General features: G+C 41.6%; 1 protein-coding gene across 1 annotated transcript in view; it reads left to right on the top strand.

Annotated features, from left to right (window-relative positions):
- Positions 1-27,351, top strand: part of GRIK2 (glutamate ionotropic receptor kainate type subunit 2) — a 1,148,051-nt gene that overhangs the window by 578,336 nt on the left and 542,364 nt on the right. Inside the window, exons 5-6 of the mRNA XM_073589495.1 lie at positions 3,367-3,420; positions 25,235-25,408. Of these exons, the coding sequence (XP_073445596.1) occupies positions 3,367-3,420; positions 25,235-25,408 (228 nt within the window). The remainder of the gene's footprint in view (positions 1-3,366; positions 3,421-25,234; positions 25,409-27,351) is intronic.

Raw genomic sequence — 27,351 nt, 5'->3', positions numbered from 1 at the left:
AATTTCTGCACACACTAGTGGACACTGGACACTTTTGGATTGTGTGAGGCCCACTGAATATCAGAGCGCTATGTCACAGGCAGAAATTGGCTAGTGTATCACAAACTACAAGGTGTATGTAGAATTGGGCAGAATAGGAATCTCCCTAGAGTGTAGGTCTGTAAGAACGGAACAAGTCCTCCACTTATCCTTCCACAGTGACACACAGATAGCTTCACTGTGGCCGTGATAACAGCCGTTACACGGTACTGAGAGGAGCGTGCACGTACACGGCTGTCCGGTGTACGTAAAATTGTCAAGCTCCGTGTTTTTTAAGTATACGGACTGACACACGCTGTCTCTCTATAGTTTTGAATGTGATCAAACAGCAAATATATTTAACTGTTTGAAAGCTAGACAAAACTAGTAGGTGCAGGTCTGTAAGAACGGAACATGTCCTCGACTTATTCTCACAGAGTGACACACAGATAGCTTCACTGTGGCTGTGATAACAGCCGTTACACGGTACTGTGTGAGGAGCGTACACCGCTGTATGGTGTGAAAAAATGCACGCTCAGTACCTCAGCAGGACAAAAAAAGAAATTGTGATTGCTTTTAAAAAAGCAGTTTGCAGAGCAGTGGGTAAACAGCAATGCAGCTGTCAGGAAGCCTTAGAAGGCAGCCTAACAACCAACACCGCTGATCCACCACAATATAGCCTCCCCTTGCACTGCACACACAGTGACTGGTGTGTTGTATAGGCAAAATCGCTAGCAGCAGAAGCAGTTTTTTTTTCTTCTTCCCTGCCTAATGCTCTCCCTACAGAATCAGCAGCAGCAACCTCTCCCTATGCTAAGATCGGCGGTCGGCGTGCACGCCCTCTTATAACCCCTGTGACGCCCACCAAAGCAAGCCAATCACTTGCATGCCCTTCTGAAAGATGGTGGTGACCCCTGCCTATGTCATCACGTTGCCCACAGTGTCCGTGGATCCTGATTGGCTGAAAAAGAACGCAAAACAAACTTTTGAAACGCGACTTTGGCCCGTAAGTCGCCGACCTCGTGGCCGACCTCATCCTAGGGTCGGGTTTCGTTTCATGAAACCCGACTTTGCCAAAAGTCGGCGACTTTTGAAATTTTTTGACCCGTTTCGCTCAACTCTAGTTGGGAGCAATTTTTTGGGAGCATGATACTCCGGAGAATGATATCTGGGGCCCACCATACACTGGAGCATTCCAAAGGTGGACATCAGTCACTGGAGCAGCATTTACAGGGCCCATTATTCACTGGAGCATTAGAAATGGGGCCCATTATATATGGAGCATTATTCGGGCCCATAAGACACTGGAGCTTCATCCATGGTGAACAACATATACTGTAGCATTATGTGGAGCTCATCATATACTGTATCGAACATTATATGGGACCAATGATTCTGTATGGAGAAATATATGGGCCTCATTACTCTGTATGGTGCACTATGCGGTGGCCATAATACTGTATGAAGGAATGTACTGTCTGTTTTTGGAGCTATTGGAGAATTTAAAATGGATATCAGTCATGTGATGTAAGAATTGAAGTATTTTTCATTGTACTGTACCGCTATTTCTCTGCCGTATCAAAGGATCAAGAATTGTGTCATGTGATAAAGGAGCCCAGTGACACTCTTTGGCCCTGGGCCCACGAAAATCTGGAGCCAGCACTACCCCCCCACAACTTTAGCCAAATAACCCCCAGTTTTCAATGCCTAACTATTATTATAAAGTAAATTAAGGTTGACAAGCTTAAGGAATAAGAATTGATGTTTTTGGCATTAAAATGGGCACTGTGGGTGTGTTTCCTGTCCTCCACTCACTGACAACTTTTCTTCCCCATTGACTTACATTAGGTTTCGTGTTTCAGTCGGACTTCGACTTTTCACAACAATCGGCTGATTTCGTTTGACCCCACTTTTGCGAAAGTCGGGTTTTGTGAAACCCGACTCGACCCGAAAAAAGGCAAAGTCGCTCATCTCTAAGTGATAGCTTTCCTTATTCAAAATCCCTTTTACCTTGTGCAAATCTCCCACTTTACCAGCACCAAGGCAACCCCAGTCCATCACATTACCTCCACCATGCTAGACAGATAGCGTCAGGCACTCCTCCAGCATCTTTTTAGTTGTTCTGCATCTCACAAATGTTCTTCTGTGTGATCCAAACACCTCAAACTTGGATTCGTCTGTCCGTAACTCTTTTTTCCAATCTTCCTGTGTCCAATGTCTGTGTTTTTTTGCCCATATTAATCTTTTCTTTTTATTAGCCAGTCTCAGATATGACTTTTTCTTTGCCACTCTGCCCTGAATGCCAGTATCCCGGAGTCGCCTCTTCACTGTAGACGTTGACACTGGCATTTTGTGTGTACTATTTAATGAAGCTGCCAGTTGAGGATCTGTGAGGCATTGATTTCTCAAACTACAGACTCTAATGTACTTGTCTTGTTGCTCAGATGTGCAGCGGGGCCTCCCATTTCTCTTTCTACTCTGATTAGAGCCTGTTTGTGCTCTCCTCTGAAGGGAGTAGTACACACCATTATAGGAAATCTTCAGTTTCTTGGCAATTTCTCGCATGGAATAGCCTTCATTTCTAAGAACAAGAATAGACTGTTGAGTTTCACATGAAAGTTATTTTTTTCTGGCCATTTTGAGAGTTTAATGTAACCAACAAATTTAATGCTCCAGATTCTCACCTAGCTCAAAGGAAGGTCAGGTATATAGCTTCTCTAATCAGCCAAACTGTTTTCAGCTGTGCTAACATACTTGCACAAGGGTTTTCAAGAGTATTCTAACATCCATTAGCCTTCTAACACAGTTAGCAAACACAAATTACTATAAGAACACTAGAGTGATAGTTGTTGGAAATGGGCCTCTATACACCTATGAAGATATTGCATTACAAACCAGACATTTGCAGCTAGAAAAGTCATTTACCACATTAACAATGTATAGATGGTATTTCTGAATCATTTAATGTTAGCTTCATTGGAAAAAACTGTGCTTTTCTTTCAAAAATAAGGAAATTTCTTAGTGACCCTAAACTTTTGAACAGTAGTGTACATATATATATATATATATATATATATATATAGTATGTATATAAGGCTGTGTTCACATGTCCAATTATCATCCTTTTGAAAAAAATTCAGTTAGTTAAAAATCAGATCCATTTTATCTGGATGATTCCAAAGACTTCAATGTAAAAAAAAATTATATTTTTTCTAGTCAGACAAAAAAAATTGTGCATGTGAATTCAGTCTAAGTTACACTAACTTGTTTGCACTTTTTGAGAGTCTTTACGTTGAAAAAAAATCACCTGAGTACCTTGTGAAAGCAACTTTATTTCTTGTTTTTCAGGCATTGGCAATGGGAATGATGACAGAATATTACCATTATATTTTTACAACTCTGGTAAGTCGTTTTCTAAAATATATTTATGCTTCTTTGAAATTGTATTTCATATTAGTGCTTTATGCCAGTTATCTTATGCACACATAAGACAACTTCAGGCTCATACTAATACTTGTGTATATATTGCATTGTTCATTGTTGCATACATAATATATAAATAAATATATAAATGATGAGAATAGTTAAGTTAGGTTACCCAGTGTTGTGCATTACTGTGATTCAAAGGTTAAAATGCATCTTGAACTTTTTCCCACATAAGAAAATATCTTTAATTTTAACATGACTCACTGTTTTATAAATTTTGTCATAACAACTTTAATGAAAACAGAAATTGAGGTGACTTGAACTCAGTCTTACTAAACACACTTCTCACCAATCAGCATTTAAAAGGGTCTGCAGTGCTCCAGCAAATATAAAGTCCTCTTTTCTGCTTAATAAACACAGCTCTGTACTTTTGGTAGTAACCGAACTTGGTATTGCATATCAGCACGACCCACTTGAAAAGGGCAAATCTGTCCGAAACTGCAATAGCAGAAACGATCACTACTTCAAGGATAAAGTTTTGCCTGGCATACAAATACTAACGTGAACTGTACTATACTGAGAGATTTTGTCTCCAATTCAAATATTTGTCTATGCTTTTTAGTCCAAATGTTAAATCTTAGTTTGCTTCTTTTTAAGCCTGTCTTGACATTGGATGTACCCAAGCACTCAATTTGCCAAAGTAACACTGCAAATGGACATACTACATATGTCCACATGATTATATGGGCACAGGGGCTGTCCCCAGCATGATCATCACAGAAGATAAACTTAACTGAAGTCCTGTAGCATGGGAAGGTGTTGATACTAACTACAATTGCTTCATCCTCTAGATGTCATGGTCACATTCCAGAGTTATTGCCACATAAAATTATACTTGTCAGAACTTAAATTTTTGACCAGTCAAAAAGGTGAAAATTGGCTTCAGGGTTAAAAGGGGTTGAAAGATAGACTGCAGATTTCTAACTGTAATGCCAATGCTGGGTAGTACAATTAAAGACATTTTGAATAAGAATAAGACTGTCTTTCTCCTCATGCAAATGATGTCACAAGTGCTTTGTGGGTGGTCTAAAAAGAGTCAAGTGCTTTAGCTTTCATCAATAAACCCTACACAATGCTTTCATCATTGGCTGATTGATGCTGTTGTTGAAAAGATTCTGTCTGGCTCTAAATATCATGATTGTGCCATTAACTTGAAGAATTTAATCTAGTTGGATGAAACACCCAAAGTGGGCTGCCCCACTGGAGTAAATTGATTCTTCAATAATTATGATAATAAGGCTTTTTATTCACAACACATTTGAACACCTTACCAACAATAAAGCATGTTGTGACTAAAAAAAAGTATTATCATAATTGTTGAAGAATCAATACAATATTTGACTACAATAATTCCAGTAGGATTTATCCACCAATCACAAGGTGGCAGCAGCTGTGTTTCTTCATGCCTACATAGGAGTTGTGCCTATCACAACTCCACAAGTTGAGCCTAACCAAGTACTTACCCATTCTCCCTCCATAGGGTATCCCTCTATTATGTGCTCTGTTCCCCACATCTAGATTTATTCATTCACTTGAAGAATAGTGTAACTCTCTTTGCCTGATCTGAGCCATTCAATTCCAGTTTCTACGCTCAGTGTGCAGCAAGGTGTATGACATAGGTATGTGGCACGTGTGCTATAAGTAACATAGTGAAGATGGCTTTAAGGTGCAATGATACACTGCGCTGCTGTAGGTATAATTCAAGGAAATTTATTGGTGCCTACGCGTTTCCTGAGCTGTCCCAGCTCACTTCATCAGGGCCCAATAAATCCCCAGATAAACGTCCTTCTTAAGACCCTAACAATAACTGTAAGATACAATATTGCTACGCTCCAGGAAGACATCCAGGCCTCTCTTGAACCCTTCGACTGAGTTCGCCATCACCACCTCCTCAGGCAGGGAATTCCAGATTCTCACTGCCCTAACAGTAAAGAATCCTCATCTATGTTGATGGAAAAACCTTTTCTTCTCCAGCCGCAGAGAATGCCCCCTTGTGACCGTCACCTTCCTTGGTATAAACAGATCCTCGGAGAGATATTTGTATTGTCCCCTTATATACTTATACATGGTTATTAGATTGCCCCTCAGTCGTCTTTTTTCTAGACTAAATAATCCTAATTTTGCTAATCTGTCTGGGTATTGAAGTTCCCCCATCCCCTTTATTAATTTTGTTGCCATCCTTTGTACCTGCTCTAGTTCCATTATATCCTTCCTGAGCACCGGTGCCCAAAACTGTACACAGTACAGTCACTGAGACAAATGCAAACAGCTGGGATAGATCATCACTTTTAACGCCAGTGAAACTAACAGTGCAAGTGTGAGATTTGAGATCCAACTGTTATCCTCTGGCACCGGCAGCACAAATCAATGCGCGTGGGAGGCATTGAGAATGGCTAATTAAAAAAAAAAATCTAATTTTCTTGCAAGTAAATTTGCATAAAGAATGAAGTTTAATTTTCTTTGCAATGGTAATTTGATCTGCATCAAGACATACCATATTTTGTGGACTATAAGACGCACTAGGCCATAATATGCACCCCAAATTTTGGGAAGGAAAATAGGAAAACTTTTTATTACATAAAATAGTGGTGTGTTGTGAGTTCATTTTCCCCTTCACCATTGAGGTCTGATGAACACCCTCTTCTGGTGAAGGAAGGTGGTGAGGCTGATTACCAAGCATCTGGGCAGGATGATGATGACTGGGTGATGGGAATTGCTGACTGGATATAAGGCAGCCGACGCCCTTCTGCCTTGCTGGTGATCTCTCTGAGGGATTCTAGGAGATCAGTCTGATTCCTGCTCCTCAGAAGCTAAGTTTTCTGCCTTTTGCATTTGTGTTTTGGTTTTGTTTTTCCTTGTTTTTCTGGATTTCTGCCATTCCCTGCTGGGGTGTGCTGAATTCCTTTTTGCTCTGTCTTCAGAAGATACCTGAGTGCTGATATAGTCTTTTTGAAGCCTAGCGTCTTCAGGGCTTTTTTCCCTATCAGCTGTTGGCTCTTGTTTTGATAGGGTTTTGGCGGATTACAGACAGCAGCTTTTCTATCCTGTCCTATGTAGTTAGCTTGGGCCCCATTTTTTGCTCAGCCTATCTTTCTATCTGTGTGAGTGTTTTTTCATCTTGCTTCACCGTCATTATATGTTGGGGGCTGCCTATTACTTTGGGGTCTGCTCTGGGGCAGTTTAGATTTCCCTTTCTGTCTTTAGGCCTATGTAGTTCTCCGGCTGTGATCGAGGGGTCTAGGGAACCGTAGGAACCCCCACGGCTACTGCTAGTTGTTGTTGATAGGTTCAGGGGTCTGTAATTCGATAGCTGCCAACTTCTCTGGTTTTCTGGACTTAGCTAGTATTTCTGTTTTTGCCTCCTACAGTGACTCATTCATAACAGTGGTGTGTCTGATTTTATTTTAGCTTACCTGGGGGGTGGTAGAGCGGTGTCACATCTTCTCCCGAGTTCTCAGTCTGCCATTAGCCAACTCTGGTGATCATTTTCTCAAAGCCCACCACAGGGAGGCAATCAATGGGATTGCACACTCCGCTCACTGCCGACATCTAAGGAGAGTCCAAGGTCCACAGCCTCTTACTGCCGGGACACCATCTCCTACAAAGCCCGGGGCCAGAAGCATTGCTCTACTCCTGCTTCTACTGCTGGCCTCTTGAAACAGCGACCCTGCCTCTGGTGAACATACTCCACTTCAGCTGCCCCTTCTGGGTAAGCTACCTTTGGATTATAAGGGCCCATACTCACTTGTGAGAGACTCACATGAAAACCTGGCACAGCCGCTGACATCCACACACGGAGCACACCAAAGAGGTATGCCCCACTTCCGGTGACGTCCACCGACGGACCGCACAAGAAAGCTCTGCCAAACTTCCGGTGACAGCTACTAGCGGCACTCACCAAGGAGATATGCCCCACTTCCAGTCAGCGAAACATGTGCCGACAAGTGTAGCCTCCATGGCGCACCAAGAAGATGTGCCCCACTTCTGGTGACATCCATCAGCGGAGCACACCAAAAAGATATGCCACACATCCGGTCAGTGGAGCATACGCTGCCAAATGCAGCATCTGGAGCGCACCAAAGAGGTGCCCCACTTCCGTTGACATCCAATCACGGAGCACACCAAAAAGATGTACCCGACTTATAATCAGCAGAACATACGTTGACAATATAGCCTCATTTGACTTCCAATACCATCACCCTGTTAGGTGTACAGTATCATCAACACAAGTGGGAGGACAGTGGTCCATACACTATATATGGGAAGTCAAAAGGAGGGATTTATACATACTGCATGATGTAATATAGGGAATTAGAATTCCAGGGGGGAGAGATTGTATGCACATATGGACAATTAAGCAAATGGCAACAAGAAATAAATGTATAATTATACATATATATATATATATATATATGCAAATCCTGATATCAGGTGACAAAAAGAGATTCAGGCAAAATATCAAATTTATATGGTGGGTAATGAGGAAGGGGAAAGAATTCAAATAAAACAGCTATAATTGATCTGGTCATGGAGGCCCTTAGGTGTAAACGTATCTAAGTAGAAAATCCATTTGGCCTCACGTTGTAAAAGCAACTGATCCCAGCTGCCCCCTCTCTGAGGTTTAAATACCCTATCAATGGCAGTAAAGTTGAGGTGTGTAATTTGACCATCGTGTAGACCATGAGTATGTCTTGAAAGTGAAGTGTCCCTTTTATGTGTTACATGACCAACGTGCTCACCAATCCTCCTCTTAAATTCACGGATTGTTTTTCCCACATACTCGAGTCCACATTTGCAAGTAACTTTATAAATGACACCCTTAGGGCTACAATTCATAAAATGTTTGATGGAATAGCTTTTTCCAGTTACATTACTCACAAAACTCTTACCTACGCCAATGTGTTGGCAAGCAACACAATGGCCACCTTTGTGGCAACCCACGACATCACTATGGAGCCATGCTTTGGAAACAGGAGTAGAAAAGTAACTATGCACAATTCTGTCATTTAGAGACCGTGCTTTTTTGTAAGTGATTTTAGGATAGTCACTCAAATAGGGAGAAATGTCCTTGTCCATCTGTAGGACAGACCAATGTTTTTTAATGATGTTCCTCACAGGAATTGCACCATTATCATATGTGGTGATGAATCTAAGGGTATCATTCTCCAAAAATTTCTTATTATTGGGGTTCAATAATTCAGATCGCATACAATCCTTAGCTCCTCGGTAAGCTTGTTTTAACACGTTTTTGGGATAACCCCTATCCAGGAATCTATCCCTCAAGTCCCTAGCTTGGGACTCAAACATCGACATATCAGAGCAGTTTCTCCAAACTCTGAGATACTGTCCCTTGGGGATGGCTCTCTTAAGATGTTGGGGATGATGGCTGCCCCAATGTAATAAGGAGTTAGTGGACATAGGTTTTCTATACGTAGAAGTCACTAATTCTCCTTTTTCATTTTTCTCAATGAGAATATCAAGGAATGGCAATCTCGATGTCTCAATTACAGACCTGAGCGTGCGGCTGCATAGAAATACATGGAGCCGCACACTCCAGTCTGAGTGCCGGCGGCAGTGCCAGGAATCGTGCGAGTCTCTCGCAAGTGAGTATGAGCCCTAACACACACCCCTATATTTCTACCAAATTTTGGGGGGAAAAGTGTGACTGATAATCAGAAAAATACTGTATATTTTTTCACATGTCTACAAATGTATTACCTCATATTGGTATTAGTTTAGTAGAGAGAAATCCACTGACTGACATTTTTAAAATGGAACCAAGAGTTGTCAAAATTGTCCCATTGATATGTACAGAGTGCATACCAGTGACTAGTAGAGCAGTGAGTCTGTATTGTGATGTTTTAGACAACAGCTGTTAAGCTCTGCTTTGTTAAGTATTCCTAATAGGTCCATTATTATATAAAGTATGAAAATTTGCCCGGAGTTTAACTTTATTTTTTGTTTCTCTGAATGTGCCCTTTAATATGTGCTCTCACTATACAGTCAGTTACTGTATAGGAATTTATTTGCTGTAACACTGAGAATTAATTCAGATGATGGTAAGAAAAAAGTATTTAATAAATCCCAGAAAATATTTGAACTGTAAGTGACCACCTGACCCCATAGATTAAATAAATACATTTTAAATTATTAACAATTTTCAGCAAACTGCGACAAATCAATAAATATTTTATTTGAGAGTACATCTGACTAAAACCATGTTCATGAATTCATTAAGGATATGCTTTTCCGAATGCACACATCAAAGCTGTATGATAATGAAAAACACTAGAATTGCTTGGAATTATTTTCCAGGAGGTGAAATGTTATTTAAGTCCTTTCCCATATGATTATTCACTATCAAGGTTATATCTAGTCATTTTCCAGCCTTGGGCAAGTTTTCACAAACACGCAAATTTACTGAAAAATAGGAATGTTTGCACATTATTTTTTTATTTGCATTTATAAACTTCTAAATATTCTCTGTGATTGCTATAAAATTTGTAGCAGGAATCTACACAAAATATGAACTCTGTAGCACAAATAATGTGTTTTATTCTTGGATTTATGCAACCAGTAATTTTTTAATCTTTACCACAATAGATTAGACGGGAGGCACATTTTTTGGATCATTTCTCATGTTGTAAATCGGCGTAATGTTCACTCTACGTAAAGGTTTCTAGCTGTGATCAGGTCCTAGAGTTCACTGTGCATGCTCATGGGCTACGTGTGGACACAAAATACAGGCCTACAGTGAACACTGGGTCATGATAGTAAAAAAAAATGGCATGTGCCATGCACCCGCTGAGATCTGCTCAACAGCACCCTTCATCAGCAGATATTTTTGCTTTTGGTTCCTTTTCTTTATTTCCTTTCCAGTGACAGACCCCAAAAGGTAATAGTTAGTATGTCATCCCCACTGTGTAATCCCCTTTGTCAGTTTTTACCATTGAGGTTTAGGGTTGAGGGTTACGGTTGGGATCAGGGTTTTTCAAGTTATAAAAAAATTATGATAAGATGACTAGTGTTGAGAAAAAGAGTTTGCATAGGGAGCTTGCGTATGCACCAAGTATCGCTGTTGCTCGGGTGACATGCTAAAGTCTTCGTCCCGCATGTTTCACTGCTGTTAGACAGCCTGAAAACATGCAAGAATTGCCTGCCATAAACAGGCAATCCCTGCCTGTTTGTTTTGGTGCCTAACAGCTGCGAAACATGCAGATTGGGGAATCGAGCACGTTGCTCGAGCACCTGCAATACTCACAACATACCCAAGCACATGATGCAAAACCAAATAGCAAGCACTCTCAGCATTAATGATGACATATTCAATGTGACAACCTAATTTTATAAAATTATGTGTAGCACATTTGGGTTCAAAATCCTCAGTATACCCCTGGATAACATCTTTGAGGGGTGAAGTTTTCAAAATGAAGTCACTTTTGGTGGGTTAAAATATTCAAGCACATCAGTGGCTCTTCAAAGGCACCATGACATCTGCTCTCAATTCCAGAGATTTTTGTGTTCAAAAAGTACAATTTTGCTGCTTCCCTTGAGAACCCTGTCATGTGCCCAAATAGTAGTTTCACCCACATACAGTACAAACCAAAAGTTTGGACACACCTTCTCATTCAAAGAGTTTTCTTTATTTTCAGGACTATGAAAATTGTAGATTCACTCTGAAGGCATCAAAACTATGAATTAACACATGAATTAACACATGTGGAAATATATAATTAACAAAAAAAGTGTGAAACAACTGAAAATATGTCTTATATTCTAGGTTCTTCAAAGTAGCCACCTTTTGCTTTGATTACTGCTTTGCACACTCTTGGCATTCTCTTGAATAGAGAAAATATGTCTTATACCTAGAATATAAGACATATTTTCAGTTGTTTCACACTTTTTTGTTAATTATATAACTCCACATGTGTTAATTCATAGTTTTGATACCTTCAGATTGAATCTACAATTTCCATATTCATGAAAATAAAGAAAACTCTTTGAATGAGAAGGTGTGTCCAAACTTTTGGTCTGTACTGTATGTGGTATCGTCGTGCTCAGAAGAAGTTGCACAACAAATTTTATAGTTCATTTTTTTCCTGTTATCCTTGTGAAAGTAAAAAAATTGGGGCTAAAGTAAATTTTTTTCCTTCCACATTCCATTAATTCCTGTGAAGCACCCGAAGGGTTAATAAAGTTCTTGAATGTGGTTTTGAGGACTCTGATGGGTGCAGTTTTTATAATGCTGTCAATTTTTGATATTTTATATCATATAGTCACCCCAAGTCACTTCAAATATGATGTGGTCCCTAAAAAACAATTTTGTCAATTTTTTTGGGAAAATGAGAAATCGTTAGACAAATTTTAACCCTTCTAACTTTCTAACAAAAAATTATGTGTCAAAAATAATGCAACCTTAAAGTAGATGTATAGGAAAGTTTATTTAGTAATTATTTCTGTGATATACCTATCTAATTTAATAGCATAACAATTTAAAGTTTGAAAATTGCTAAATGTTCTCAAATTTTTATATTTTCATAAATATACAGTGCATTGCGAAAGTATTTGGCTGCCTGGAATTTTCAACCTTTTCCCACATATCATGCTTCAAACATACAGATACCAAATGTAAATTTTTGGTGAAGAATCAACAACAAGTGGAACACAATTGGGAAGTTAAACGAAATTTATTGGTTATTTTAAATTTTTCTGGAAAGTCAAAAACGGAAAAGTGGGGCGTGCAATATTATTTGACCCCTTTAACTTAATATATTGTTGCGTCATCTTTTGCTGCGATTACAGCTGCAAGTCGCTTGAGATATGTCTCTATCAGTTTTGCATATGAGAGACTAAAATTCTTGCCCATTCTTCCTTGGCAAACAGCTCAAGCTCAGTGAGGTTTGATGGAGATCATTTGTGAACAGCAATTTTCAGTTCTTTCCACAGATTTTCGATTGGATTCAGGTCTGGACTTTGACTTGGCCATTCTAACACCTGGATATGTTTATTTGTGAACCATTCCATTGTAGATTTTGCTTTATGTTTGGGATCATTGTCTTGTTGGAAGACAAATCCAATTCGCAGCGCACTGTATGCAAATCATATCTACCAAAATTTACAACTAATAAATTGCAGTATCTCATGACATAAACAGTTTCAGAATTATTGGGATCTGCTAAAGCGTTCCAGAGTTATTACCACATAAAGTGACACTGATCAGAATTTTAAAAAAATTAAAAATTTGACCTGGTCATGAAGGATTTTTTTTTTTGAAGGTCAAAATTAGCTCCGTCACTAAGGTGTTAATCTAGTCTGAGATGTGATGCCAAGAGTTGATCTAATTTTAGCTGTATATCCTTTTGCAAAGACATCAATTTTAAAGAACTGGAAAGTATGAATTATGACATATTACTTAGTTATTTCACCTGTTACATCTTATAGCAATAGAGCCCTCTTCCTCAGCAGTTTCAAAGATTAGCTAATAGGGATGAGCAAACGTGCTCTATGATACTATAATACTATGATACACTGTGAGAGTTTTTCTCATGGTGCTAGAGGGGATCTCACCGAGGTCACTGCAGTTCAGCCCAGCTGGAAATGTAGCCTAAGTGACTGGACGTAACCTCAATGATGTCACCACTAGTCACTGAGGCTGCACTCGCAGTCGCTCAGTCACCAGTGGTTCTCAGCCTGGATGGTCCCGTCTTGGCACCGTCTAGGTTGAAAACTGTTTACATGGATTACGGCGTGGGACAAAATGTTGGACAGGTATGGTATATTGATGTTTTTATATTTTAGTTTTATTACAGGAGATTAAGGGCTTCTGTGAAATTAGGTGAGTTCGTAAGAATGATTTAGTTAAGATTATTAAAGAAGTCTGTGTCATTCTTTCAATTAAAGGACGGTGTTTTCTTACAATGTAACTATAGGATTAGTAATGGATAGATGTCTTATAGACGCCTCTCCATTACTAAGCCGTTGGCTTGATGTCACATGACAATACAAAGTTGACATCAACCACCCCAACTATCACCCCACTTGCAACCGCTAGAGGGCAAGTGGGAAGAGCCAGGCAAAGCGCCAGAATTGGCGCATCTAATAGATGTGCCTATTCTGGGCAGCTGTGGGCTCCTATTTTTAGGCTGGGGAGCCAATATCAATGGCCCTTTTACTGCCTGAGAATACCATCCCTCAGCTGTCTGCTTTAGCAAGGCTGGTTATCAAAAATGCGGGGACCCCACGCCGTTTTTTTTAAATATTTATTTCAATACTTAAAAACAGCATGGGGACCCTTCTATTCTTGATAACTTGCCTTGCTGAAGCTGACTGCTGAGGGTTGCAGCCCCCATCTGTGAGTTTTGCCTGGGTGGTTGGCAGAAATACAGAGGAACCCATACCATTTTTTAAATTACTTATTTACAGAGCAGGAGCAGCAGATGAATACTCCCATCCACCGCTCCTGCTATCACTGTAATTAGCTAAAGATCTAACCATATGTATTGAAAATGGCAGATTAACTACAAAAAGCTATCATAAGGAAGTAGATTCTAATAGCTACATTCATACTACTAGCTGCCATTTACCTATATGGCTCACTAACATTCCAAAAAGCCAATTTATGCGTATCAGGCGCAACTGCACAAACATGATTGAATATAAAAAGGAAACTCAATACCTAATTAATCAATTTGTGGCTAAAGGATATAATATAGAACTGCTTGAGAAAACCAGGCAAGAGGTAGAATCCTTACCCAGATCCTCATTGATACATAAACCTCCTTCAGCTAATAATGTAGCCACGATTACAGAACAGATTCATAACACTGGGGAACGCAATTTTTTTAGGAGTTAGGTCAGACAACTGTTCTTAATTAATTTTTGGATGCTGAATCCAGAAATGATCTCAGTTTTTCTCTATCACGTCAAGTTTTTGAACTATAGGATTTTTGTCTTCTCAAAAATATGTAAACTACTGTACCTAAAAAGTTTTTTGTTTTTTTTAAATAGTACAAATATGAACAAAAAATGAAATATATAAGAAATAGGCATGACAAATATGTTTTTTAACACTATCATGTTTTTTACAAAGGATATATATATATATATATGCAAGTATTTAAGGTAAAAATGAACATTTATAGCTTTTTCTGGAGTGTTTAACTTGAGGACAATCACGTTTGATGCTCCAGCAATAGTCAGCCATCATATGTACATCCCATCTCCCCTGGTAACGGTCTTCCATAACCTTCAAATCTTGGTGAAATCGTTCACCTTGCTCATCGCTAACAGCACCTAGATTTTCTGGAAAGTTGGCAAGATGGCAATGCAGAAAATGTAGTTTAATACTCATGTTGCAACCAAGCGCTTTGTAGCTCTCCAATAGTTTCTGAACAATTTCTTTGTAATTACTTGCACGTGTATTTCCAAGAAAGTTCTTGACGACGTCTTTGAATGATAACCAAGCATTCTTCTCAAGATCTGACATAGTCCCGGTGAAATGTTCAATTTGATGAGCTGTCAAATTTGTGGACCATCAAACACACCAGCCTTGATTTTTTCAATGGACAGTCCAGGAAGTGCCAACATGATGTACTTAAAACAGTCGCCGTCAGTTGGCAATGCTTTTACAAATTGCTTCATGAGACCTAGTTTTATGTGCAGTGGTGGGAATAGTATATTCTTCCTGTCAACAAGTGGCTGATGTAGAATGTTAGGATCTCCAGGTTTAAGACCAGATCTTGGAGGCCAATTCGACTCAACCCAATGCTTTTCTCGAGCTCTGCTATCCCACATACAGAGAAAGCAGGGATACTTTGTGTACCCACATTGCTGACCAAGAAGGAAGCAAACCATTTTAAGGTCAACACAGATGATCCAATTGTGTGTGTCATATTTCAATAACTCTCTTTACATCTCTGTGTTCTTCATGAAGAGAGACAGAATGCCCAATAGGGACTGCACCAAATAAATTGCCATTGTGTAGAAGGACACACTTAAGACTCCGCTTTGAGCTATCAATAAACAGTCGCCATTCATTTGGATTGTACATTGAAAGCCCTAATTCTTGTAGTAAACCAGGAATATTATGGCAAAACACAAAACCGCTGTCACACCGAAAGTACTGCAAAAATGTACTTTCTCTAGTACAAAAGTATGATACCTTCGCTCCTTGTTCAAGTAACTGTTTCTCATTCAGCCTTGATGCTAGTAATTCTGAAGCTTTTTTTGATAAGCCCAATTCACGTGCTAAATCATTTAACTCGTGCTGATCAAATCCATTACGAACTGAATCCTTGTGACTTTCAAATTCTGCATCATTGCTGTCACTGTGTTCGTCAACATCACTCAGAACTTCTAGAGATGGTAGCTGTTCGAAAACTGGCACTGGAATTTCAGCTGAATGAGGCATTGGTCTGATAGCTGACGGTAGATTTGGATATTCTATTTTACTTTTATTTTTCGTGTTAAATCCTGATGTTTTCACTAAACAGAAGTAACAGTCTGTGGAATGACTTTTTTGCTTTCTCCACACCATGGGGATACCAAATGCCAACTTTTCACGTGTTCCTTTGGTCCACATCCGTAAACTCTCGACACACTGCTTGCACACTATGTGAGGGGCCCATGGCTTATCTTGATCACCGAGTTTTGCTTTAAAATATGCAAAATATGCTTGTTTGACAAATGCACTGATGTTTGCCCTTTGAACTGGAATGGTGAAAACACCACAAATATAGCAGAAGGAGTCAGGGTTGTTTAAGCATTTACGACAAGAGGAAGAAGGAGCAGACATGATCTGAAACAAAGTAAATATGTACATAAGTAAATAAAACACTGAGATGGAAAGTTACAAGCTTTGAAAACTAACAAAGAAAAAAATCATAAAAGATATATAAATTACAACTAAGCGTCCAATGTAAAGAGAAAAGCTATCACAAATCCTATTTATTCCTACTATGATACATTTTTTGTGTAAAGATATTGATAATTATGACGTATTGGGAGCTGTACACACCTCTCACCACACTGTCTCAGTTGTGACTACTCTTACAAAATGCCACGTAGCTCTATATGAGTCGAATTGTACTCAGATAACAAGTCTTATTACAGAAATCAGTGCAATTGTGCTTCTATGGCAGGTAAGTTGAGGAGGAAAAACTTGACGTGATAGAAAAAAACTGACTACATTTTTGGAATCAGCATGCCAATTTTAGTATAAATCAGCTCAAAAACCTAACTCAACAGAAAATTTTTTCAAATTGTTCCCCAGTGTAATCTACCCATTATAACGCAGTTTCATACAGGTTACAAGGCATTCAATAGGATCATTCATAAACATTGGTCACACTTACAGAGTGATAAACAGGTGGGTGATTTACTTCCAAAAAAACCTCGGTTCGTATATATGAAGGCACCGAATCTTGGCCTATTGCTGGCACCCACTACCAAGATGTGTGGCTCTATCTCGCAAACCAACCAAGCAGTCCGGTCAAGCCCAAACACACAGGGATTTCAATCCTGTGGGAGATGTGCATGCTGTATTAGAACAGCAACCCCCAAAAAACTCCATCAGTGCTTCACGGACTCATCTAACATGAATACTTTTCACATTAAAGACAGTATTTCCTGTCAAACATCAGGCGTTATATATATTTTAAAATGTCCCTGTGGGAAGATGTATGTAGGCAGAACTAAGAGACCTCTGCAAGTAAGGATTAAGGAGCACCTTGACAACATTAGAAAGGGATATAAGGGACATCCATTGTCCCGCCACTTTGCAGACATGCACAATCGATCATGCAGAGGTGTCTCCTATATGGGCATACAATTAGTTAAGCCAAATCATAGAAGGGGCGACTATCTCAAAGCAATGTCCCGAGTGGAATCCAGATGGATTTTTACCCTTGACACTCTAGCCCCAGCAGGTTTGAATCACGAAATTGAGCTCTATGCGTTCTAGTTTTTTCCTCACTTTGTGGTACAAGTTTTAAGCCCCAAACAAAAGGGCTTAAAAGTGAAGCTACATCAGAAGTATGGACATGATTTCATATGAATGTCGGACTTTTTGATCAGCCCATAAACGAAAAACCAGGGCCCGATAAAATGGGGCTTTTTGAAATATGCACATACTTTTTACTTTTTATTTTAATTTTAATTTTTATATTTTTTCCTATTTTTAGTATTATTCTTGATATATATATATTTTTTTATATATATATTTGCATTCTCATTTTTTAATCTATTTTAATTATCTTAATAAATAAAGGTTACACCACATGCATATTTTATTTATGTATTTCTTAATCTCATAATTCATTCCCTTTTATATACACATATTCGCTATGTCCATTCATTTGGATTCAGTCTCATGCAACCTCTACTTGTTTTAGGGTTAAATGCAGACACTGCCATCCTCCCCTCCTCCCTTTCTGATTCTCACTGAATCCACAATCTCTCCTTCCTAATGAGGCTTTCTTATCAGGCAGCTGTGGGTCAGGTGATTACTCTGCAGGGTTTCAGGATACTTTATAAGGACGCTCTATGCAGTGGCAGGCACAACCCTGATGAAGAGAGACGTTCTCTCGAAACGCGTTGGTTTTGTGCCACTAGCCAGCCACCGTCCTTTCCCAGTGTGACGTCACGCTACACCCTGCCCTCAACACACGCCGACCTCCTCAGCATCGCTCACGGCCGGAGCATGCAAGGTAGCGGCGATCCGCACTGCTTCACTGCCCAGCAGCAGCGGTCATCACCCACCCCATCTAGCACGCTTGAATGCACCACCGACCACCAGCTTCCAAGTCTGCCTCTGCATATAACAGTCTAGTACCAGGTGCTCTTGATTTATCTAAGGATATTCAGCCACAAGCATTCGGCAAGTAATTATATTTAAACCAGGATTAGGGGACATGTGCCAGTCAGTATCCCAGTAACAGTTCCAAGGTTGGATGCACTTATGGTCGGATTCATTAATAACTACTTACATTTTCAAGACAAAGCGATCAGCCTTAAGGACATTGCACTTTTTCTATACACTAACAACTATCCTTATTTCCAAGACCAGGCAACCAGCCTCCAGGACATCTTGTTTTTTCTATACATTATCAAGTGAGTAGTCTAATATTAACCCTTGTCTTTCCCAGTATAGCGCGGTGTAATTACTATTTTAAGGATCTTTCACCTGTCAACAGAAAGTGCTGACAGGTTTACAGTGATAAAAATGAACTATGACTGGATTAGACTCGACTTCCACATTGTGACGTCCGCCTGCGGGTCTGGGCTGCAGCCAGGCAACACCCCGAGAAACACTGATACCCTTTACCCCTATACAGGGATCTGGATTTATAGCAGAGCCCAGGAGGCGCTGTCTGAATAGGAGCAGTGTCCAGAGCAGGACGGTCGTCAGAAAGGTGTTCCAATACAGGACACAAACGTGGAGATATGCGGGTCTAAACCAGTCGGGCAGCAATGGTACAAAAACGGTAGACAGAAGCAGAGTCAGATTCAGGCCGAGAGTCATAAACCAGGAGAGTAGCAGAGGTACAGAATCGTTAGGCAGAAGCAGAGTCAGATTCAGGCCGAAAGTCATAAACCAGGAGAGTAGCAGAGGTACAGAATCGTTAGGCAGAAGGAGAGTCAGAAGTCCAGGCCAAAGTCAGTCAGTCAGAAAGTAATTCACACAGGGGAACCGAGAATATATCCGGCGGCTTGCAAGACCAGTCCCAAGGTATTTCAGGGATCAGGTCACCCCTCATAGGTTCCTGGACTGATGATGTCATCAGTACCGCCCCCAGGACCAGGCCAGATGGAGATGCAGTAATCTCTTGATGACTGACAGAGGGGTGGAGCCTGCATCCACCAGATGCCTGCGCAGGTGCCCTTACTCTGTCAGCACCATAACTCCCGGGCGAGCCATGGCGCCTCCTAGTGACCGCAACAGGAGCAGCAGACCCAGAATTTAACGGCGACGTGACAGACCGGCGCCTCCTAGAGGCTAAAGCCGGGACAGTAGGCTCTGAGCCTGACGTGACAGAACCATGGCCCCTTCCAGTGGCCGAGGCAGGAACAGCCGTCCCTGAGTCTGACGATAAAGTGGCGGTCCGGCGCCTCCTAGTGGCCGCGACCGGAACAGCAGGCCCTAAGTCTGGCGGAAACGTGACAGTACCCCCCCTCCAAGAGGGGCCTCTGGACCCTCAAAACCCGGTTTATCAGGGTGATGGAGGTGAAACCTTCTAATCAACCCCTTGGCATGAATGTCACTAGCGGGGACCCAGGACCTCTCCTCTGGGCCATAGCCTTTCCAATGAACTAAATATTGCACGGACTTTCTCACTAAACGGGAATCAAGGATGCCCTGGACTTCGTACTCCAAGGCACCCTTGACCAAAACTGGAGGAGGAGGGGACTGGACGGGATGAATTGGGGAGCGGTACACCTTGAGAAGGGATTTGTGGAAAACATTAGGAATTTTAAAAGACTGAGGGAGCCTTAAACGAAAGGCTACCGGGTTAATTACTTCTAATATCTCGTAGGGACCAATAAACCTGGGCCCCAGTTTGGCAGATGGCAACTTAAGCTTAATGTTTCTGGTAGACAGCCAAACTTTGTCCCCAACTCCTAGGTGCGGCCCCGTGGACCTCCGTTTATTTGCGGCCGAAGCCTGCCTGACCTGGGACCCTTTCAAGTTTGTGTTCACCTCCGACCAGATTGTCCTTAAGTGACGTATGGAATTCTCTACTCCCGGAAGCTCCGACATCTTGGCCGAAAATGAACCAAAACTTGGGTGCAAACCATGATTGCAGAAGAACGGGGTGGTTTTGATAGATTCCTGGTACTGGTTATTTAGAGCGAACTCAGCTAATGGGAGATGTTCCGCCCAATCAGACTGATGTTCCGAGACATAGCAGCGAAGATATTGCTCTAGAGCCTGGTTGGTACGCTCCGTTTGACCATTGGTCTCAGGGTGGTAAGCGGAGGAGAAGGATAATTCAATACCAATACGTTTGCAGAATGCTCTCCAGAATTTGGAAACAAACTGGGTACCTCGGTCGGACACGATATTCTCTGGAGCGCCATGCAGCCTTATTACATGAACAATAAACAACTTACTCAGAGTTTCTGAATTAGGTAATCCAGAGAGGGGAACGAAATGACATTGCTTACTGAACCTGTCCATTACCACCCAGATGCATGTCTTCCCCTCTGAGGGTGGTAGGTCAGTAATGAAGTCCATGGAGATGTGGGTCCATGGACTCTCTGGAGCGGGCAAGGACTGGAGCCAGCCGGCAGGCCGATTGTGAGGGGACTTGGCGCGAGCACAGATTTCACAAGCTAGTACATAATTCTTGCAGTCCTTAACTACCGTTGGCCACCAAAAACTCCTAGTCACAAGTCTGGCGGTATTATTGACCCCAGGATGGCCTGCCAGGACGGAGTCGTGCGACTCCTTCAGAACTTGTAGGCGAAACGGCGCTGGAACAAACAATTTCTGGGGGGGCGTCGAGTCAGGGGCTGGTTCTGGGGACCTACGGATCTCCTCCAGAAGGTCCAGAGACACAGCCGACACAACAATACCATTGGCCAGTATTGGAACTGGCCCCGAGTCCTTAGCCTGTGAGGGGCAGAAACTTCGAGAGAGAGCATCAGCCCTCACATTTTTGGTACCAGGACGAAAGGTTATTAAGAAATCAAACCTAGAGAAGAACAAGGCCCACCTCGCTTGTCTAGGATTTAATCTTTTAGCTGACTCCAGGTAAGTCAGATTCTTGTGATCTGTAATCACAGTGATCTTATGTTTGGCGCCTTCGAGGAAGTGGCGCCATTCCTCGAAGGCCCATTTGATCGCCAATAACTCCCGATTACCTATATCGTAATTCTTCTCAGTGGCAGAGAATTTGCGGGAGAAAAAGGCACATGGGCGAAGCTGAGTGAGTGATGCAGTGCCTTGCGACAGCACTGCTCCAACTCCGACCTCAGAGGCGTCCACCTCTACAATAAACGGGCGGTCCAGATCAGGCTGAACCAAAACTGGGTTGGCTACAAAGCACTCTTTTAACGTAGCAAAAGCCTGAATTGCCTCAGGGTTCCAATTGGTCACGTCTGCCCCTTTTCGGGTCAAATCCGTGAGTGGTTTAGCAATTTCGGAGAAACCCCTGATGAATTTCCGGTAATAATTTGCAAACCCTAAAAATCGCTGCAGCGCTTTTAGCGACTTGGGTTGCACCCAAGTTTTAATAGGTTGGATCTTGGCAGGATCCATATGGAAGCCTGTGCTTGAAACCACATATCCTAAAAATTGTACCTCCTCCGCAAAAAAAACACATTTCTCCAGTTTAGCAAACAGGGAGTGTTCTCGCAGTCTCTGCAGTACAGAGCGAACGTGCTGAGCATGTGTCACAGGGTCAGCAGAATAAATCAAAATGTCATCTAAATACACGACGACATACACCCCACAAATGTCCCTGAAAATGTCATTTACAAAGTGCTGGAACACGGCAGGTGCGTTACTGAGTCCGAAGGGCATTACCAGGTACTCAAAGTGGCCAAGAGGGGTATTAAAGGCTGTTTTCCACTCATCCCCGTCTCTTATGCGGACTAGATTGTATGCCCCCCGGAGGTCCAGTTTAGTAAACCAACGGGCTCCCATTAGCTGATTAAAAAGATCAGGGATGAGTGGAAGCGGGTACTGGTTCTTTATAGTGATTGCATTCAATTCCCGGTAATCAATGCAGGGTCTGAGACCACCATCTTTCTTTTCTACAAAGAAGAAGCCAGCTCCAACTGGTGAAATGGACGGTCTAATAAACCCCTTTTTTAAGCTATCTGCTATGTACTCGTTCATAGCCTGACGCTCTGGACCTGAGAGATTAAATATTCTCCCTTTTGGGAGACGGGCATCTGGAATCAGATCTATAGGGCAATCATACTTTCTGTGAGGGGGTAGCTTTTCAGATTTTGCAATAGAAAAGACATCCTCAAAATCTCTGAAGGCAAACGGTATGTGGAGGGGTTTAACTTTAACTTGGTTTACTGTTAGCGACATGCAGTTTTCCTGACAGTGTGAACTCCAGCCTATAACATCGCCTAGGTGCCAGTCGATGACTGGATTATGCTGGCGTAGCCATGGCATCCCCAAAATGACTGCAGCAGACAAATTATCCATCACAAAAAATGACATAACCTCGGTATGCAATGCTCCCACCGACATAGTGATTTTGTCAGTAACAAATTTAACCCCCTCCTGGACAATAGATGTGCCATTAATAGCCGTAGTTTTTATAGGGGCATTAAGTCTTAATAGGGGTACACCGAGACTTTTAGCAACCAAAGAATCCATAAAATTCCCTTCAGATCCACAATCCACATATGCGTTCACACACTGAGATTTCTGACCAAAAGAAAGGGCAATAGGCAATAAAACTTTAGCCGCATCTGCGGGCAATACCTGTGCCCCTGGGCAACCATAGCCAGAGTTGCCCAGAGGCCGATGTCTCAGTAGTATGGATCTCTGACGCTCAGCTCTCTCTCTGAAGGCTCCAGACTGCAGCATACTGGGGCAGGAAGATGAAAGTGCTCCTTCAGGCTGTGCACTGAACCAGGTGTTTAGGCCAGAAATCAGCTCAGTCAGAAGAAGGGAGAGAAAAAAAAAGTTCAGGGAGACTGCTTTTGTATATGCTGGATATATGCACAAGAAGCAGTTTTTTTTTATATGGCCGGATATAATGTGACGTCCGCCTGTGGGTCTGGGCTGCAGCCAGGCAACACCCCGAGAAACACTGATACCCTTTACCCGTATACAGGGATCTGGATTTATAGCAGAGCCCAGGAGGCGCTGTCTGAATAGGAGCAGTGTCCAGAGCAGGACGGTCGCCAGAAAGGTGTTCCAATACAGGACACAAACGTGGAGATATGCGGGTCTAAACCAGTCGGGCAGCAATGGTACAAAAACAGTAGACAGAAGCAGAGTCAGATTCAGGCCGAGAGTCATAAACCAGGAGAGTAGCAGAGGTACAGAATCGTTAGGCAGAAGCAGAGTCAGATTCAGGCCGAAAGTCATAAACCAGGAGAGTAGCAGAGGTACAGAATCGTTAGGCAGAAGGAGAGTCAGAAGTCCAGGCCAAAGTCAGTCAGTCAGAAAGTAATTCACACAGGGGAACCGAGAATATATCCGGCGGCTTGCAAAACCAGTCCCAAGGTATTTCAGGGATCAGGTCACCCCTCATAGGTTCCTGGACTGATGATGTCATCAGTACCGCCCACAGGACCAGGCCAGATGGAGATGCAGTAATCTCTTGATGACTGACAGAGGGGTGGAGCCTGCATCCACCAGATGCCTGCGCAGGTGCCCTTACTCTGTCAGCACCATAACTCCCGGGCGAGCCATGGCGCCTCCTAGTGACCGCAACAGGAGCAGCAGACCCAGAATTTAACGGCGACGTGACAGACCGGCGTCTCCTAGAGGCTAAAGCCGGGACAGTAGGCTCTGAGCCTGACGTGACAGAACCACGGCCCCTTCCAGTGGCCGAGGCAGGAACAGCCGTCCCTGAGTCTGACGATAAAGTGGCGGTCCGGCGCCTCCTAGTGGCCGCGACCGGAACAGCAGGCCCTAAGTCTGGCGGAAACGTGACACACATCACAAGATGAGAGCAGCACATAAAATGCTTTTAAAGTTCAATATTTGAATGAGGCCCTCCAGTTCTTGCCCTTTAGGGTCTATGGATGACTGGATGACACTACCTTATATTTTTTTCCTGGCCTTGCAATTTGCGCAATGCCTTTATAAGTGTATAAGTACCACAACTATACTTTCTTAATTTTTTAAGAGGAACTCCAGTTAGTGCCTTCATGGGTGTATGGATGACCATGCTTGTAATTATTGGTAGACTTTTCAATGCGCGCAGAACTCTTATGAGTGTAGGAGTACCACAAATGCACTGTTTACAATTTGTGCCTTCATGGTTGTATTGACGACCCAGCTTGTAATTTTTGGCAGGATTTGAATTAGGGCATAGCCTTTATGAGTCGAGGCGTACCACTGCATGACAATATGGAAAGAATGTGTATGAGCCCTCCTTAATGTCTAATACAAGGTGTATCTGAGTCCCTCTAAGTCCCTAATTTTTAGCAGTTTTTGCTTCCTTCATAAATTACACTGAAATTTCTATATTTTAATGAAAAACTAAATTTTGGGTTAGTTAAATTATATTTTTTTGTAAATCCTTTTAAATTTTACCTCACGTACAAGTCATTATACAGGAAAAAATGTTTCTTAATATTTTTCCTCTAAACTCCAATTTCTTGTCAATTTGAATGTTTCATTGTCATTCCTTAAAGTGGAGTAAAAAATGTGACATCTTTGATCTCAGCAGTGATCTAGGAGTCATAGATGCTTCCAGTGGTCTTCCCTATGCTGTTCTCTTTCCATTTAGGACATTTTCCATCCTTTTCAACTTTTTGATTGCCCCAAGACCTCTTTGTAGGGTCTGCTGTAAAAATGATCGGATTTCGCATTGACTCCCATTATACTCGTAACGAGCATACTAGCATGGTAGTGCTCACTCATCTCTATTAGCTGCCAGTGTCACAGCATATAAATTAAAAGTGTACAATTTTAGCCCATATATTTTTTGTTCTGTGCATCTTTAAAATCTGATGCCTCAATTGACATACCGTATGTTATATGTAATGCATATCTTTATGATGGTTAACATTTCTTTATCTTTGTGTTCAGGATCTATTTGCGTTGGATGTTGAGCCATATCGGTATAGCGGAGTTAACATGACTGGATTTCGAATACTAAACATAGAAAATAGCCAAGTACTCTCTATAATTGAAAAATGGTCCATGGAAAGATTGCAAGCACCTCCTAAACCAGATTCAGGTTTACTGGATGGGTTCATGACGGTAAGATTTATTTCATTAATTAAAACTGTAAATTTTCGTCTTTACTTTACAAATATGATATAATATTGATATATACAATGTATACATGTAATTTTTACACTTCTATAAACCATTATTTACTCCAATCAAGTGACAAAATTTAAAAATGTAATGCAACTGTATACCCTTACTAGTAACCACAGCAATTCCTGTCATTTCTTTTTTTGTTCTCACAGTGACAGAAAAGATTCTCCTATTACCTCCAACAGTCATAGCAGTCCCCCAAGAGCAGTCGATATATTGCCCTCCAGTAATGTTTTGCATTTTCCCTATATATCTTAGAGTACTTAACTCTCACATTAACAGTGCTAACATTTCCTAAGAAAGTTTTATAAAAATAGTTTTCATGCTATATAAAAGCCACAACAGTGCCTCCCTTTTTTACTAGCAACAAAAATCTCCATACTTTTTACAAAAGTGATGTAAAGACTTACTTATCTCCCAGCACACACACAGCACAGTACACAGCAGTGCTTCCTTCCTATATTTGCCACAGCAGGCCATTCACCTATACAGACGTCACACTAGGGGCTCCATATTTCAGTAGTTACAGAAAACTCCTTCACACAGTAGTCACAACCTGCTTCAATGTTTCTTCTGCATCTTAATCCTCCCAGTAGTAGCGTAAGAGGGCTAAAGGGAATCTGTCAACCAATTTTTGCAATGGAGAGAGCCTGAATCCAGCGATGTATCACTTACAGGATTTCCATGTGCAGTTTTGATAAAATCACAGTTTTCTCTAGATGTAGCAGTGCTATAAATACTGAGTTTTTAACTTCGCTCACACCCCTGATTGGTAGTGTCTTTTGTACATTGTCAATAAGGTGCCAATCAGTGTTGGGGGCACACAATAGATGGACTGCTTGTCAGGAGACACCTAATCATGTAGTGATAATCTGTTGACAAAACACTGATTGTATTGAAATTAAAGCAAGCTGTTGAGCAATTGACAAATCCATGGAATAAAGCTAGAGTCACACATAGCGACTCACCAGCGATCCCGACAACGATATCAACATGTCAGGATCACTGGTGAGTTGCTATGTGATCGCTGGTGAGCTGTCACACAGACAGCTTCACCAGCGATCAGCACAGTGACGCCGAGCGCGCGGCGGCGCTGTGTTCGTTATTTACCAGCGCGCTGATGCAGGGAGCTGGTAACAAACATACACATCGGGTATCCAAGGGACGCACGTCCCTTGGATACCAGATGTGTACGTTAGTTACCAGAAGATCGCTGGTCTCCCACCTGTCACACGCAGCGATGCGCGCTGGCCAGCGGGAGACCAGCAACAAAAGAAATGTCCAGAGGTTTCCTACAGCGATCAGCGATACTGGAAGGGGCGACGGTCGCTGATCGCTGTCACACACAGTAATCTCACTGGTGAGATCGCTGTTGTGTTACAAAACTTGTGACTCAGCAGCGATCTCTCTAGCGAGATCGCTATGTGTGACGAGGCCCTAAGAATCTAAGCCACCTACAATATGCTGATTGCAGATTATACATTATAGCAAAAACCTGCTGACTGGTTACCTTTAAGTTCTTTCCTCAGAAAACCTTCCTTCTCCAGTCCTTACAATGATGCCTCCCATATTGCTCACAGTGATTTGTTATGCAATATTGTTATAAAATTGCCATCATTTACAAAAAGTAAACTCAACATATTCCTTTCAGCTGTACACAGACATGTTCATATGCTTAAAACTGAACAGAACTTTTATGAAACCTTGCATAAATCAAGAGTGCAGTCAATTAGAAGACACTTTCTAATGTTTCTTAAAAGAGAAATCAGTTTCCTTCCCCACATATTGGACACTTCTTCCCCTTCCCCTACCTCCTGAACTCACCATCCATTTTGATAACACAGATCACATCCATATTGCTGACAGGTGACAAACTGAAG

The sequence above is a fragment of the Dendrobates tinctorius genome, unplaced genomic scaffold (assembly GCF_039654945.1).
Source record: "Dendrobates tinctorius isolate UK_male_01 unplaced genomic scaffold, ASM3965494v1 ptg000111l, whole genome shotgun sequence".
NCBI classification, from domain to species: Eukaryota; Metazoa; Chordata; class Amphibia; order Anura; family Dendrobatidae; genus Dendrobates; species Dendrobates tinctorius.
Note: the sequence above shows the minus strand (reverse complement) of the source record. Positions and strands in the feature narration are given on the sequence as shown.